We start from the raw sequence: 13,093 nt of genomic DNA on the forward strand, positions 1-13,093 counted from the left end.
TTGCCAGACTCTGCCGTGTGGGCAGGTTGCATTCGGTAGCCTGCCAGTTTGTCCTGCCAGTGATACCAGTGATCAAATCTGGGTGGGCCGCGTGCAAGGCAAGAACCCTGCTGCCCCGCAGTCCTATTGCGCCAGCACCAAAGTGTGAATCATCTCAACGGAATCGCAGCCAAGTGCTGGAAACTGAGCGTCTAGACGCTGCCGCAGCAGTGGCCAGAGCCGGTAGTCCAGCGGGGACAGCGTTGACCTTGCACGGGACCGAGCCGGGTTCGACCACCGGGATCCCCGACTGCAGCCAGGGCAGAGCCTCGGCGAACAACGTGCACGAAACCCCGCCCCTGAACCAGGGATCCCGAGTCACGTGGCCGAGCTCGGCCACGCCCCCTACGTCACACACGCGCGACGGCGCTTTCGCGGCGCCTCCGGCATACGCGCCTGCGCACTGGGCCCGCGCGGCCCGCGGGGGCCAAGGGGTAGGTGCACGCGCGACCCGGAAGGGCTTCCCGCCACGCTCCCAAGCCGGCGCGAGGGAGGCTGATGGCGGAGGGACCAGCGGAGGGGACATCAGAGGCCCCTGCGGAGGGTGGGCGGAGCGGAGACTCGGGAGCCAGCGCGCCAGAGCGGGGGGTTGCGCCCATTAAGCCGCAGTGAGTCCCCGGGGCGGCGGGGGACGCGGGCGCGCGCGCGGGGACGAGACCCTCAGGGCCCTTCCCGGCACCCGTAGCGCAGTGCGAGCGGGGCGTGCCGGGAAGTGGGGGCGGCCGACCCCGCGGGCGGGGAGCTCAGAGGCGAATATTCGGGCCCGAGCCGGACGCCCCTGCCGCCGAAGGTGCCGGCGAGGTGGGCGACAAGAGCACGTTGCGGCTGTCACCTGCGCGGAGACGCGTGCCGGGGTGGGCGGGGCGTGGGGCCGGCCGCGGTGCATGCTGGGCGTTGTAGTCCGGCTGCCGGGCGTGTCGCGGTGCATGCTGGGTGTTGTAGTCCGGCTGCCGGTCGTGTCGCGGTGCATGCTGGGTAGTGTAGTCCCAGAGCCTGGCGGGGGACGCGGTGCATGCTGGGTAGTGTAGTCCCAGAGCCTGGCAGGAACTCCGTTCTTCTTTTACCAGGATGGTAAAAGATGGTAAAAGCTGGGGCTGGAGCTATAAGCAGGGAAGGCGTTTGCCTTGCACGCGGCCGACCTGGGTTCGACTCCCAGCATCCCATTTGGTCCCCTGAGCACCACCAGGAGGGATTCCTAAGTGCAGAGCCAGGACTAACCCCTGAGCATTGCTGGGTGTGACCCAAAAAAGGCAAAAAATATATATATATTAAAAAAAAAAGATGGTAAAAGCTACCAGGATGGGCCCGGTATAGACAGGTCTGCAGGAGCTTGTCGTTTTCTCTTGGCTGGAAGTGACCAGGGCTGTTCATGCATGACACCTGGAGTTTTTACATGAGCCCTACACAGAGGACAAGAAGGAGTTTTCCCTTTGGTCTGGGCTGCCCTCAGCCAGCGCTTCCTGCAGCCCGAGCAGGCGCTCCTTGAATCCCCCCGCAGAGGAAGGATTCCGACGACCCTCCCTTTGCAGGTACCTCACTACCAAGGCGCAGTTCCATGAATTCCTGGACGCCAAGGGGCCAGAGGAGCCCCGCCGGGAAACCGAGGCAGAAGACGCTGACGACAGCAGCGTGGTCGAGCCTGAAGCCAAGCGGGCCCGTGTGGAGGATGGGCAGGGGGAGGACGCGCAGTCAGAGGTGGCGGCCCCGGACCAGCCGGAGACTGGGGACCACGCGGAGGCTCCAAAAAGAGCCCGGGGCCAGAACAAGAGCCGGCCCCACGTGAAGCCCACGCACTACGACACGCACCGGCTCTGTCCGTCTCTGATCCAGGTGAGTGGCGCCACATGGAGATCCCGGCCAGAGCGTAGCAGGGCCGAGCTTCCAGAAACAGCCGGAAACTTCTCGAAGCATCTGGAAACTTCCACTCGGAGCCTCTAACCCGGATGTTCGGCTGTTGCACCCCACCTGGAATGGAGACCCAGGGGCCTGGGAGGGGACGCGATTGACAAACCCAGGGATTCCCAGCCGGGGTGGAAGCTGGGGACAGACTCGGGGAGGGGACAGGTTCGCCCGCCACCTGCCCTCATCGGCCGACCTCGCTCCCCCTGCAGGAGTCGGGGTCCAAGTGCCTTTTCGGGGACCGCTGCCGCTTCCTGCACGACCTGAAGCTCTACCTGGAGACCAAGCCGGCCGACCTGGGCCCCCGCTGTGTGCTCTTCGAGACCTTCGGCCGCTGCCCCTACGGGGTGACCTGCCGCTTTGCGGGGGCCCATCTGGGGCCCAACGGCCAGAACCTGGTAAGGGCGGCGGCGGCGGCAGAGGCGGCGGCCCTGCCCGTCCGCAACGGCCTGGACAAAGCCCTGCAGCAGCAGCTGCGCAAACGCAAGGTCCGCTTCGAGCGCGCCGAGCAGGCCCTGCGCCAGCTCTGCCGCGGCCAGCAGCCCCGGCCTCCTGCGGGCCCCGAGGACGGCCCTGACGCGGCAGCGCCGGACTCCTCGGGGGCGACCCGCCCTGACGATGCCGCCGCCACCTCCGCCAGCGGACCCCAGCGAACTCTCGGGCCCCTGACCGATGAGGACGTTGTCAGGGTCCGGCCCTGCGAGAAGAAGCGGGTGGGTATGCACCTGGCGCGCAGGACGTGGGGGCAACAGGAACGGGCCTGCGCAAGGGTCAGCGCGGCCGGGGCGCGGGGGCTTCCCGGAGGAGGGGGCCCTGGGGCTGGGGTTCCGACGGTTGTGCAGAAGCTCTCTGCTCCCGGAGACCCGAACATCAGCCAGGCCGCTGGAACGTGGGAGGGTGCCCAGCCGGGTGGGGCAGAGGGACCCGTGACGAGGAGCCGGGGGGCTTTGGAATCCAGGCTGGAGGGCGGTGCCTGAGTGGGCGATTCCTTCCTTTCAGCTGGACATCAGTGGCAAATTGTACCTGGCGCCCCTCACCACGGTAGGACCCACCTGGGCTGCGCTGGGCTGGGACTGGGGACCGGTGACAGTGCCCAGCGTCTACCCTTGCCCCATCAGATTCGGTTCTCTGCCAGCTGCGCCCGCATGTCTGTCTGTCTGTCCCCCCCAGTGCGGGAACCTGCCTTTCAGGCGGATCTGTAAGCGCTTCGGTGCGGATGTGACGTGTGGGGAGATGGCCATGTGCACCAGCCTGCTGCAGGGACAGACGTCCGAGTGGGCCCTACTCAAGCGGCACCCGTGTGAGGACATCTTTGGGGTCCAGGTGGGTCAGGTGCCTGCCGGAGGAGGGCGGGCAGGGGGTTCCTCCGTGGGCCTGGTGTAGCCACCTTCCGAGCCTGCCCAGGAGTGCCGGCCCTGTGCACCCCCAAGGACAAGAGGATCCCCGAGGGGCGAGGTGGTTCCCGGGGGTGGGGCTTGAGAAATGACGAGGTGTCCCTGCACCCCCAGCTCGAGGGAGCCTTCCCCGACACCATGACCAAGTGCGCGGAGCTGCTGAACCGCACCATTGACGTGGACTTCGTAGACATTAACGTTGGCTGCCCCATTGACCTGGTGTATAAGAAGGTAGGGTCGGGGAGGGACGGGCGGGGGCCTCTGGGGGATCTCCGGGGAGGTGGGTGGCGTCTGTGGGTGGGGGGGCCTGGGCTTGTCCTGAACAAGGCCTCACTGGGTGGGACCTGCAAGGGGCGGGGCCTAAGCTGGGGGGTGCCTTGTGTGGCTTGCACCCGGGCGGGGCCTCAGTGGGTGGGACCTGGGCTTGAATGGGGCGGGGCTTCACTGAGTCGGGGCCCTGCTGGGGTGGAGCCTGGGCTGGCATGGGGCGGGGCTTCGCTGAGGGTGACCTGCTGGGGCGGGGCTTTGCTGAGGGCAACCTGCTAGGGTGGGGCTTCACTGAGTGACCTGCTGGGGCGGGGCTTGGGCTGGCGTGGGGCAGGGCTCTGCTGAGGGCAACCTGCTGGGGCGGGGCTTCACTGAGTTGGGCCCTACTGGGGTGGGGCATGGGCTGGCATGGGGCGGGGCTTCACTGGGGCGGGGCCCCGGCTGGCATAGGGCGGGGCTTCACCGAGGGCGACCTGCTGGGGTGGGGCTTCACTGAGTCGGGGCCCTGCTGGGGCGGGGCCTGGGCCGGCATGGGGCGGGGCTTCACTGTGGGCGACCTGCTGGGGTGGGGCTTCACTGGGGCGGGGCCCCGGCTGGCATAGGGCGGGGCTTCACCGAGGGCGACCTGCTGGGCAGGGCTCTGCTGAGGGCGACCTGCTGGGGCGGGGCCCTGCTGGGGCGGGGCCTGGACTGGCATGGGGCGGGGCTTCACCGAGGGCGACCTGCTGGGGCAGGGCTCTGCTGAGGGCGACCTGCTGGGGCGGGGCTTCACTGAGTCGGGGCCCTGCTGGGGCGGGGCTTCACTGAGGGTGACCTGCTGGGGCGGGGCTTCACTGAGGGCGACCTGCTGGGGCAGGGCTCTGCTGAGGGTGACCTGCTGGGGCGGGGCTTCACTGAGGGCGACCTGCTGGGGCAGGGCTCTGCTGAGGGTGACCTGCTGGGGCGGGGCCCTGCTGGGGCGGGGCCTGGACTGACATGAGGCGGGGCTTCACCGAGGGCGACCTGCTGGGGCGGGGCTTCACTGAGGGCGACCTGCTGGGGCGGGGCTTCGCTGGGGCGGGGCCCTGCTGGGGCGGGGCCTGGACTGGCATGGGGCAGGGCTTCACCATGGGCGACCTGCTGGGGCGGGGCTTCACCGTGGGCGACCTGCTGGGGCGGGGCCTCGGTGGGCTGCGCCTGTGCCCGCCCTGGATTGGCCTCCCTGGCTCCCGGTGGTCCGCTCCTGCCCGGTTCCCCGTCTGGGCCTGGAATGGGCCTCCGGTGGGCCTCGGGGCCTTTCCTCCCGGGTCATCCCTCCCTCTTCTCCCTCCTCTGCCCTCAGGGCGGAGGGTGCGCCCTCATGAACCGCACGGCCAAGTTCCAGCAGATCGTCCGCGGCATGGACCAGGTAGGGCCGAGCCCCCCGCGCGCCCCCGGCCTCCCGCGCGCCCCGCCGACCCCTGGCCCGCCCGCAGGTCCTGGACGTGCCGGTGACGGTGAAGATCCGCACGGGGGTGCAGGAGCGCGTGAACCTGGCGCACCGGCTGCTGCCCGAGCTGCGGGCCTGGGGGGCGGCCCTGGTCACGGTGGGTCGGGGGGCCCCGCGGGGGGCGGCCCCGGTCCGGGGGGTGGGGGGCTCGGGCCTCCCCCGTGCGCCTCCCCCGCGCCCCCTCCCTCCCCCCACCGCTCTCCGCGGGCCTCCCGACCCCGACGCTCGGCCTGATCGTCCCTTCCCGGACCCCCGGACCCCCGGACCCCGGCCCGGCCCGCGCCTCTCCTGCAGCTCCACGGCCGCTCCCGGGAGCAGCGCTACACCCGCGGCGCCGACTGGGCCTACATCCAGCAGTGCGTGTCGGCCGCCAGCCCCATGCCCCTCTTTGGTGCGTCCCCGCTGCCCCCCGAGCCCCCTGGAGGCCCCCGCCCGTGGCTCCTGGACCCCCCCAGCCCACCCGAGCCCCTGCTTCTGCCTCCCTAGGAAACGGGGACATCCTCTCCTACGAGGACGCCAACAGCGCCCTGCAGACCGGCGTGGCGGGCGTCATGATTGCCCGGTGAGTGGGCACGGCTGCTGCGGGGACCCCGGAGCCCTCCGGGTACGGGTGGGAGAGACCCAGCCAGGGTTTTCTTTGCATGGGGGTCACACCTTAGTTCTGAGCTCAGGGCGTCCCGTGGGATGCCAAGGATGGATGGAGCCCAGGTCGGCCTTGTGCAGAGCTGGCTTCCTAACCACTGCACCATCTTTCCGGCCCCCAGCTGGTTCTGCCTTTTTTCCTGGGCGGGGAGGGGAGCAGGGGAGTGTCAATGCACAGTGTCAGGAGAAGCGAGATTTCCCAGCACGCAGGGAGTGCTGCTGGCAGCCCGGCCGGCCCCTGGCACGCAGACTCAGTGGGGGGGGTGCCCCCACCACCACCACCAGGGGCGGCGACCTGTGACCTTCCCGCCCGCAGGGGCGCCCTGCTGAAGCCCTGGCTCTTCACGGAGATCAAGGAGCAGCGGCACTGGGACATCTCGTCCTCGGAGCGGCTGGACGTGCTGCGGGATTTCACGCGCTTCGGCCTGGAGCACTGGGGCTCCGACACGCAGGGCGTGGAGAAGACACGCCGCTTCCTGCTGGAGTGGCTGTCCTTCCTGTGCAGGTGCGGGCCGGGTCCCCCTCCCGTCCTCCGCGCGCGGTTGCGGGGCCGGGCAGGGGGCAGCTCCAGCCCTGTGTGTGTGTGTGTGTGTGTGTGTGTGTGTGTGGAGGTGGGGGGGCTGTCCTTCCTGTGCAGGGCCGGGGTGTGGGGGGCTGCGGGGGTCGGGAGGGGGGAGCAGCCCCAACCCCGCCCCCTCCCCCTCCCCCCGCAGGTACGTGCCCGTGGGCCTGCTGGAGCGCCTTCCGCAGCGCATCAACGAGCGGCCGCCCTACTACCTGGGCCGTGACTACATGGAGACGCTCATGGCCAGCCAGAAGGCGGCCGACTGGATCCGCATCAGGTGCCCGGCGGGGCTGGGGACGGCAGGGATCCGGGAGAGGGGGCTGCGGGGCGCCCAGACCCCGGGCCTGACCCGGCCCTGTGCCCCCCTTCCCGCCCGCAGCGAGATGCTCCTGGGGCCGGTGCCCCCCAACTTCGTCTTCCTGCCGAAGCACAAGGCCAACGCCTACAAGTAGCGGCCGCGGGGCCGGAGGAGTCGGGGTGCAGGAGCCAAGGGCCCCCCGCTCCTCCCCGCCACCCCCCGGGGCGAGCCAGCAATAAATTTTATTCTTGTACAACCGTGGGGTGACACCCGCCTGCTCTCTCGGCCTTCCCGGTCGCCCTCTCGGGGCTCGGGGGCCCACCTTCCGCCGGCCCCAGCCCACCCCAGGCTTCTCGCTCCCCGCCGCTATTCACGGGAGCCTTCCTCCTGTTCTCTGGGCCCTAAGAGGCCCCTGACCAGAAAGGGGCTTAGCTCAGCATGCGTGCCGGTGGGTCAGGGAGGGCTGCCTGGAGGAGGTGGCGGGCACTGCATCACCGCTAGAGGTGAAGGCCTGGAGGCACCAAGCCCTGTGTCCAGCAACTGGGGCCCTCCCCGCCCGGCCCCTGTCCGGCCCCACCCCCCACCCTCTACCCCACCCTACCGCCCGGAACACAGCCAGCGGGTGGGCCGTGGCTCACATGGAACCCGGTGCCCAAGTAACAGTGCAAACAGAACCTGGAGCTCTGAGCCCTCCCCGGGGCAGCGGCCTGTGCTCCCCCCTGCCACCCCCCGGGCTACCTGCCGGGACCCCACCTCCCCATGCAGCACCCCAAGCCCTTCTACGGAGCTGTGGGTCCCCAGGACAGTGACGGCCCCGGGGGTCCCTGCGGCCAGCCCGCGCCCGCCTGCCCGGAGCCCCTTCCCGCTGTGGGTAGGAGCCAGGGGCAGTGGCCAGGGAAGGGGGTCCCCGGCCCTCACCTGCGTCCCCCACCATCCCCCCCCACCACCTGCCTCTGTCCCCAGGGTCCCTGGCGCCGTGCCACCCCCCAAACCCGGACAAAGAGACCTTCCCCGCGCCCCCGGCAGGTAGGCAGGGCCCCGGCGCCCCTGGTCGGTCCCAGCCCCTCGGAAACCTGTGCCCAGCGCCCCCAGAGCCTGGAATTGGGGTCGGGGGTCCGGCCGCCCCCCGCTGCCCTCTGAGGGCCCCTCCCGGCCCCCAGGCTTCCAGATGGCACCCTGCGGCTGCTTCTTCGACCCACGCATCTACCGCATCGAGTGGGTCAGCTCGGACTTCGGCCAGTCCACCCTGTACAAGCTGGCCGGGGCGCCCCCCACGCCGGGCCCCTACCTCGTGGAGCCCCCGCACTTCCTCCAGGCCCCGGACCCGGGCCCGCCCTACCCGCCCTACCCGCCGCCCCCCGGGGCCCCCCAGTACCTCCTGCCCTACTTTGCGCCCGAGGGCGCCGGCCCCGAGGCCCTGAACTTGGCGGGTGAGGGGGCACCCCGGCCGCCAACCCCTGCCCAGGCAGGCCCGCCGCCCCCCGCGCCGCCCCCGGTGCCCACCGACCCCCCGCGGGCCCCCGGCGCCTCGGGCCAGCTGCAGGGCTCGGAGACCCCCGGGGCGCCGCGACCCCCGCTGGCCCTGCCCGAGAAGGTGCTGCTGGAGGACGCGATGAAGCTGTTCGACTGCTGGCCGGCCCCCGAGGCCGAGGGGCGACCCCCCACGCAGCCCCCCAGGCCCAGCCTGCCCGACCCGCCCGGCGGCGGTGACATCCGTGCGCTGCACCTGCCTGACGAGCTGCTGGACGTGGACTACAGCGTGCCCGAGCTGCTGGACACCGTGTCCTTCACCGACTACTTCTTCAACTTCAAGGCCCTGGAGGAGGAGGACGCCCCCGGCCCAGCGCCGCCGCCGCCGCCGCCGCCGCCCGCGCCGCCCCCCGGCAGGAAGAAGGGGGCCGCCCCAACCCCCAGGAAGGGCCGGCAGGGCGCTAGGGGCAGGCAGGGGGCTGCGCCCCATTAAAGCATCTGTCCTCCAGCTCTGAGCACTCTCGGTGGCGTCCGGCATGGCCCCGGGGGGTGGGGGTGCTGTCCCCCCCCCAAGAGTCCCCTGGGAGTTCAAGAGGAGTCCCCTGGGAGCCAGGCGGGGGGGGATTCTCCATCCTGGTTCTGGGTAATCAGGTGGGCGGCGGTTGGTTTGGAGGACGACTGGCAGGTGCCAGCCCCAGCCTGAGCGGGGTCGACTGGGCAGAGCCCCCCGACTCCCTGTCTTCCCTTCCCTAAAAGCCACCCCCCAACTAGGGACCCAGGGGCTCTTACAAGCGGGAGATGGAAATGTGAGTGGGACGGAGGGACCCCCTCGCCCGAGCCACGTGGGCCTGCTGAGGGGCTTCTGGGGGGTGTCTATAGTCTGGCAGCTGAAACCCGGGGAGGGATCAGCGATCGGGGGGTGCTGCCGGGTTCAGCCGACCCACGTTCCATCTCTGCCCCGTGCCCAACGGTCCCCTGAGCCCCTCCAGGGGGGTCACGCCTGAGCACAGCACTGGGAGGAGCCCCTGGAGCACTGCCAGCTGCGGCCCCAAAGCCCAAGAACAGAACAGAATGTGTGTGTGTGTGTGTGTGTGTGTGTGTGTGTGTGTGTGTGTGCGCGCTACCCGTCTCGTTGTGGTGGTATCTTTTGTTTGTTTGTTTTGGAACTTAGTGTGTCTGGCTCAGAAATTGCTGTTGGGGTCCGAGTCCTAGGGGCAAGCGGGCAGTCAACTCTTGCCTGGCTCGCCGCCGTCAACCCGGGTTGGATCCCAGGCATCCCAGAGGGTCCCCAGAGCCTGGGCTGGAGTCAGTGCAGAGCCAGGAGGAACCCTTGAGCACGACCGCTTGGTGTGACCCAAAAAAACAAAAAAAGAAGAAAAAAAGGGAAAAAAAGTGCGGCCCGGAGAGGACGCCCTCTGAGGGAAGGCCGACACGGTCCAGGCACACTTTCCCAGTGCAAGTCACCTGTCACTGCAGAAGGACAGGGCTTCCACCTGGGAGCACACGGAGACACGCTCCCAGCACGCGGACCCACATCCCCGAGGCCCCCAAGGCGCAGTGTCTCGTCTGCGTGTGGAAACGGTCACGCGGGGGGCAGGAGCGATATTAGAGCAGGGAGGGGGCGTTTGCCTCGCATGTGGCTGACCTGGGTTCGGTCCCCCGGATCCCAGAGGGTCCCCTGAGCAATACCAGGAGTGATTCCTGAGTGCAGAGGCAGGAGGAACCCCTGGGCATCGCCGGGAGTGACCATACCTGAGAGGCTACTTCTGGGGCCTCCTGGAGGACCATCCCACACGCCAGCCCTTTCAGCGATATTATAGATATTTTGTGATTTGAGACCACACCGAGCAGACTCAGGACTCACTCCTGGCGGGACTCGGGGAATCTTCGGTGATGCCGGGGATCAAACTTGGGTCAACTGCCAGCAAGGCAAACGCCCTCCCCTCGAGAGAATCGTCCTGGCCCCTACACCGTTTTGTTTTAGTTTTCAGCGGTGGTGGCCAATTGTGGGGCGTGGCCTGCGTGCATGTAGGTCCGTTGCGGTGCTTGTACAGTCCTGGCTGTGGTGCCCACCACCATCCCTGGCACGGCCAGGAGGGAGGCAGGAGCATAGCACAGCAGGAAGGGCATTCGCCTGGCACGTGGGCCCACCTGGATTCCATCTCCAGCATCCTTGAGCCCCACCAGGAGAAATCCCTGCGTGCAGAGCCAGGAGTGAGCCCTGAGTATCACTGGGTGATAAAACCAGCTCCCGGAACATCTTCTTATGACATCTTATTATCTCGTTCCTACTTTGGACAACCTGGCAGGCTACCGAAAGTATCCTGCCCACACGGCAGAGTCTGGCAAACTCCCCGTGGCGTCCCCAATATGCCAAGTACCAGTCACAAGGATGGGTCTCATTCTCCTAACCCTGAAAGAGCCTTGAATATGGCACTTTTTAAAAAATCTCAGGGCTAGGACGAAGGAGACGTTACTGGGGCCTGCTCGAGGCAATCAACGAAAACCAGGATGATTTGTGATTTGTGATCACTGGGTGTGGTCCTTCAAAAACAAAACAAAACAAAACAAAAAACTCACCGGAGTTTGATCCCCGGCATCCCAGAGGGTCCCCCGTGAGCACTGTCAGGAGTCATTCCTGAGTGCGGAGCCAGGAGTCAGCCCGAGCATCGCTGGTTGGGACTCAAAGAGCCAAAATACAAACAAACAAAAGAATCCCCAATCCAGGGGCTGGAGCAATAGCACAGCGGGTAGGGCGTTGGCCTTGCACACGGCCGACCCGGGTTCGATTCCCAGCATCCCATAGGGTCCCCCGAGCACCGCCAGGAGTCATTCCTGAGTGCATGAGCCAAGAGGAACCCCTGTGCATCGCCGGGTGTGACCCAAAATGCAAAAAAAGAAAAATCCCCAATCCGCCCCCCTCCAAAAAAAAAAAAAAACACGACAAGCAACAACAAGGTGCCCACCACCTGTACCCACCGCAGCGCCCCCAGGCGAGCACCCGGACTGCGGGGGACCCCTGAGCGCCACGACACCGCCACCCAACGGGCGCAACCCGCGAAGGACCCGCAACGCAGAGGGTGTGGGTGGGCCAGGGAGGAGCTTTATTGAGAGGCGACAGTTGAGGGCCGTGGCCGCGCGTGGCGGTGATACAGCCGCGTTTTGACCTTCCGGAAAATCTTCCGCCCCAGCGCCCTGACTTTGATGCCCGAGATCATGTAGGACAGCCAGACGGAGCCCAGCATACTGAACATCACCACGATGATGGGCACGTCCAGGGAGTCCCCGCTGGGCGGCAAGGCTCCGTACACGTGCACGCTGAACAGAGCATTCAGCTGGCAGTAGCTGCGGACAAGGAGGCGTTGCTGGAGGGGGGCACAGCCTCACTGTGCCCCCCAGGCTGGCTGGCTCGGCAAGCAGTGGTGATGGGAGCTCGCCGCCGTGGCTGCCCCCTGCCCCAGGGAAGGGCTGGGCTGGGCCTTTGCCACTTCCCACGGGGTCCATCCTCCCCGTGGGGGCGCGCGGTGGGCGACCCTGGTGCGTGAGTCCCAAGCTTCCCCCAGCTCCCTGCCGTCTGTCCCCTGTCCCACTTGAGATCGGGAGAGGTGGACGACTCAGAGACCAAACGTTTACTTTGGAGGGAGAGGGCAGGGATGGGGTTGCCATGGCCACCCAGGCTCAGGGCTCTGGGGTCCGGCAGTGGCTCAGGACACCCTATGCAAGGCCAGGATTAGTCCCATTCCAGGTGCCTTCACCCTGGAATCTCTTTATTCTTTTTATTTTTTTCCTTTTGGGTCACACCCGGCGATGCTCAGGGGTTATTCCTGGCTCTGCACTCAGGAATCACTCCTGGCGGTGCTCGGGGGACCCTGTGGGATGCTGGGAATCGAACCCGGGTCGGCCGTGTGCAAGGCAAACACCCTACCCGCTGTACTATCACTCCAACTCCTATTTTTCCTTTTTTGGGTCATACCCGACAATGCTCAGGGGTTTTTCCTAGCTCTGCACTCAGGAATCACTCCTGGCGGTGCTCGGGGGACCCTAGGGAATGCTGGGAATCGAACCCGGGTCGGCCGCGTGCAAGGCAAACACCCCTCTCTTTATTCTTATTTAGTAGATCTTGGGGCCGCACCTGGCAATGCTCAGAGAGAACCCCTGGCTCTGTCCTTAGGGGCCACGCCTGGTGGGGCTCAGGGGACCCTCTGGGGTTCTGGGAATTGAACCAAGTCAGCCACGTACAGAGCAAGCGCCTTCCACGCTGTGCCTTCTCTCTGGCGCCCTGAATAATTTTTTTTTCTCATTGTGAACTCAGTGATGCTCAGGGGTTACTCCTGGCTCTGCATTTAGAAGTTACTCCTGGCGGTGCTCAGGGGACCCTATGGGATGCTGGGAATCGAACCTGGGTTGGCCGCGTGCAAGGCAAACGCCCTCCCCGCTGTGCTATCGCTCCAGCCCCGACCTTAAATACATTTTTTTTAATGGAATGAGTGACTTCCTGTCATCCCCTTACCCCAAAAGCACTTAACTGAAGCAATCTCAGTGGTTTGGAGTTCAGGTTGAGGAAAACCTCTCAAGGTTTTTGGGAGAAAAGAGGGTGCACTCCCCCCCCGCCCTTGTCAAACATACACCACCTGCCGCAAGAAAATATCAGGGTTGCCCAGCCCTGCCCACCTGTACAAGGGGTCCACCACAGAGAGATAAAAGACGTAAATTCCATTCCTTTGCTCAAAAACCACCTTATTGTCTGTCTGGCCACCGAGAACTTCGTACTGGACATCGGGCCACTTTAAGGGATTCGGGTTGTTGGAGTCATGGCAGCTCTGGTAATTCTGGGGGAGGCGGAGAGAGGTCTGAACACCGGGCCTGGGGGTAACGGACCCCACTCAGGCCACGAGACGTCCAACATCCCCTATGGGTGCAGGTCTTGAAGGACGGTGGCGCTGGGTCAGAGGGAGAGAGAGTCCAGCCTTTCTTCCTGTGTGCCGTAAGGGAGGTGGAGCCCTTGCAAACGGTTCCTTCCAGGAGGTCAGATTTTGCCTGGGTTGAAAATC

General features: G+C 66.7%; 3 protein-coding genes across 3 annotated transcripts in view; 2 read left to right on the forward strand and 1 right to left on the reverse strand.

Annotated features, from left to right (window-relative positions):
* The first annotated feature begins 537 nt into the window (after positions 1 to 537).
* Positions 538 to 6,766, forward strand: DUS3L (dihydrouridine synthase 3 like). The gene is made up of 13 exons (XM_056107258.1): positions 538 to 647; positions 1,569 to 1,869; positions 2,151 to 2,651; positions 2,938 to 2,979; positions 3,109 to 3,261; positions 3,447 to 3,563; positions 4,921 to 4,986; positions 5,054 to 5,164; positions 5,362 to 5,458; positions 5,554 to 5,629; positions 6,026 to 6,214; positions 6,423 to 6,551; positions 6,654 to 6,766. Exons 1-13 carry the CDS (start codon positions 538 to 540, stop codon positions 6,724 to 6,726), a joined length of 1,965 nt encoding a protein of 654 aa, XP_055963233.1. The 3' UTR covers positions 6,727 to 6,766.
* Positions 6,767 to 7,331: 565 nt separating this feature from the next.
* On the forward strand, positions 7,332 to 8,535 carry PRR22 (proline rich 22). Its single transcript, XM_056107259.1, has 3 exons — positions 7,332 to 7,443; positions 7,536 to 7,598; positions 7,733 to 8,535. The coding sequence occupies exons 1-3, from the start codon at positions 7,332 to 7,334 to the stop codon at positions 8,533 to 8,535; spliced, it is 978 nt and encodes a 325-aa protein (XP_055963234.1).
* A 688-nt stretch (positions 8,536 to 9,223) lies between these two features.
* The window catches only part of CATSPERD (cation channel sperm associated auxiliary subunit delta), a 32,672-nt gene continuing 28,802 nt past the window's right edge, over positions 9,224 to 13,093 (reverse strand). The window contains exons 21-23 of the mRNA XM_056107260.1: positions 12,714 to 12,871; positions 11,210 to 11,387; positions 9,224 to 9,250 (exon numbers count right to left, since the gene is read on the reverse strand). Coding sequence (XP_055963235.1) covers positions 9,224 to 9,250; positions 11,210 to 11,387; positions 12,714 to 12,871 — 363 coding nt within the window. The remainder of the gene's footprint in view (positions 9,251 to 11,209; positions 11,388 to 12,713; positions 12,872 to 13,093) is intronic.

Source organism: Sorex fumeus, unplaced genomic scaffold (assembly GCF_029834395.1).
Source record: "Sorex fumeus unplaced genomic scaffold, SorFum_2.1 ptg000156l, whole genome shotgun sequence".
Classification (NCBI taxonomy): Eukaryota; Metazoa; Chordata; class Mammalia; order Eulipotyphla; family Soricidae; genus Sorex; species Sorex fumeus.

What these genes read in the sequence shown, in the direction of transcription:
- DUS3L (XM_056107258.1), top strand. Translation starts at nt 538, where the DNA reads ATGGCGGAGGGACCAGCGGAGGGGACATCAGAGGCCCCTGCGGAGGGT. An exon ending in ACCTGGCGCCCCTCACCACG is followed by an intron (nt 2,980 to 3,108) that starts GTAGGACCCACC and finishes TGTCCCCCCCAG; the next exon opens with TGCGGGAACCTGCCTTTCAG. An exon ending in GCCGACTGGATCCGCATCAG is followed by an intron (nt 6,552 to 6,653) that starts GTGCCCGGCGGG and finishes TCCCGCCCGCAG; the next exon opens with CGAGATGCTCCTGGGGCCGG.
- PRR22 (XM_056107259.1), top strand. Translation starts at nt 7,332, where the DNA reads ATGCAGCACCCCAAGCCCTTCTACGGAGCTGTGGGTCCCCAGGACAGT. An exon ending in GGAGCCCCTTCCCGCTGTGG is followed by an intron (nt 7,444 to 7,535) that starts GTAGGAGCCAGG and finishes CTCTGTCCCCAG; the next exon opens with GGTCCCTGGCGCCGTGCCAC. An exon ending in CTTCCCCGCGCCCCCGGCAG is followed by an intron (nt 7,599 to 7,732) that starts GTAGGCAGGGCC and finishes CCCGGCCCCCAG; the next exon opens with GCTTCCAGATGGCACCCTGC.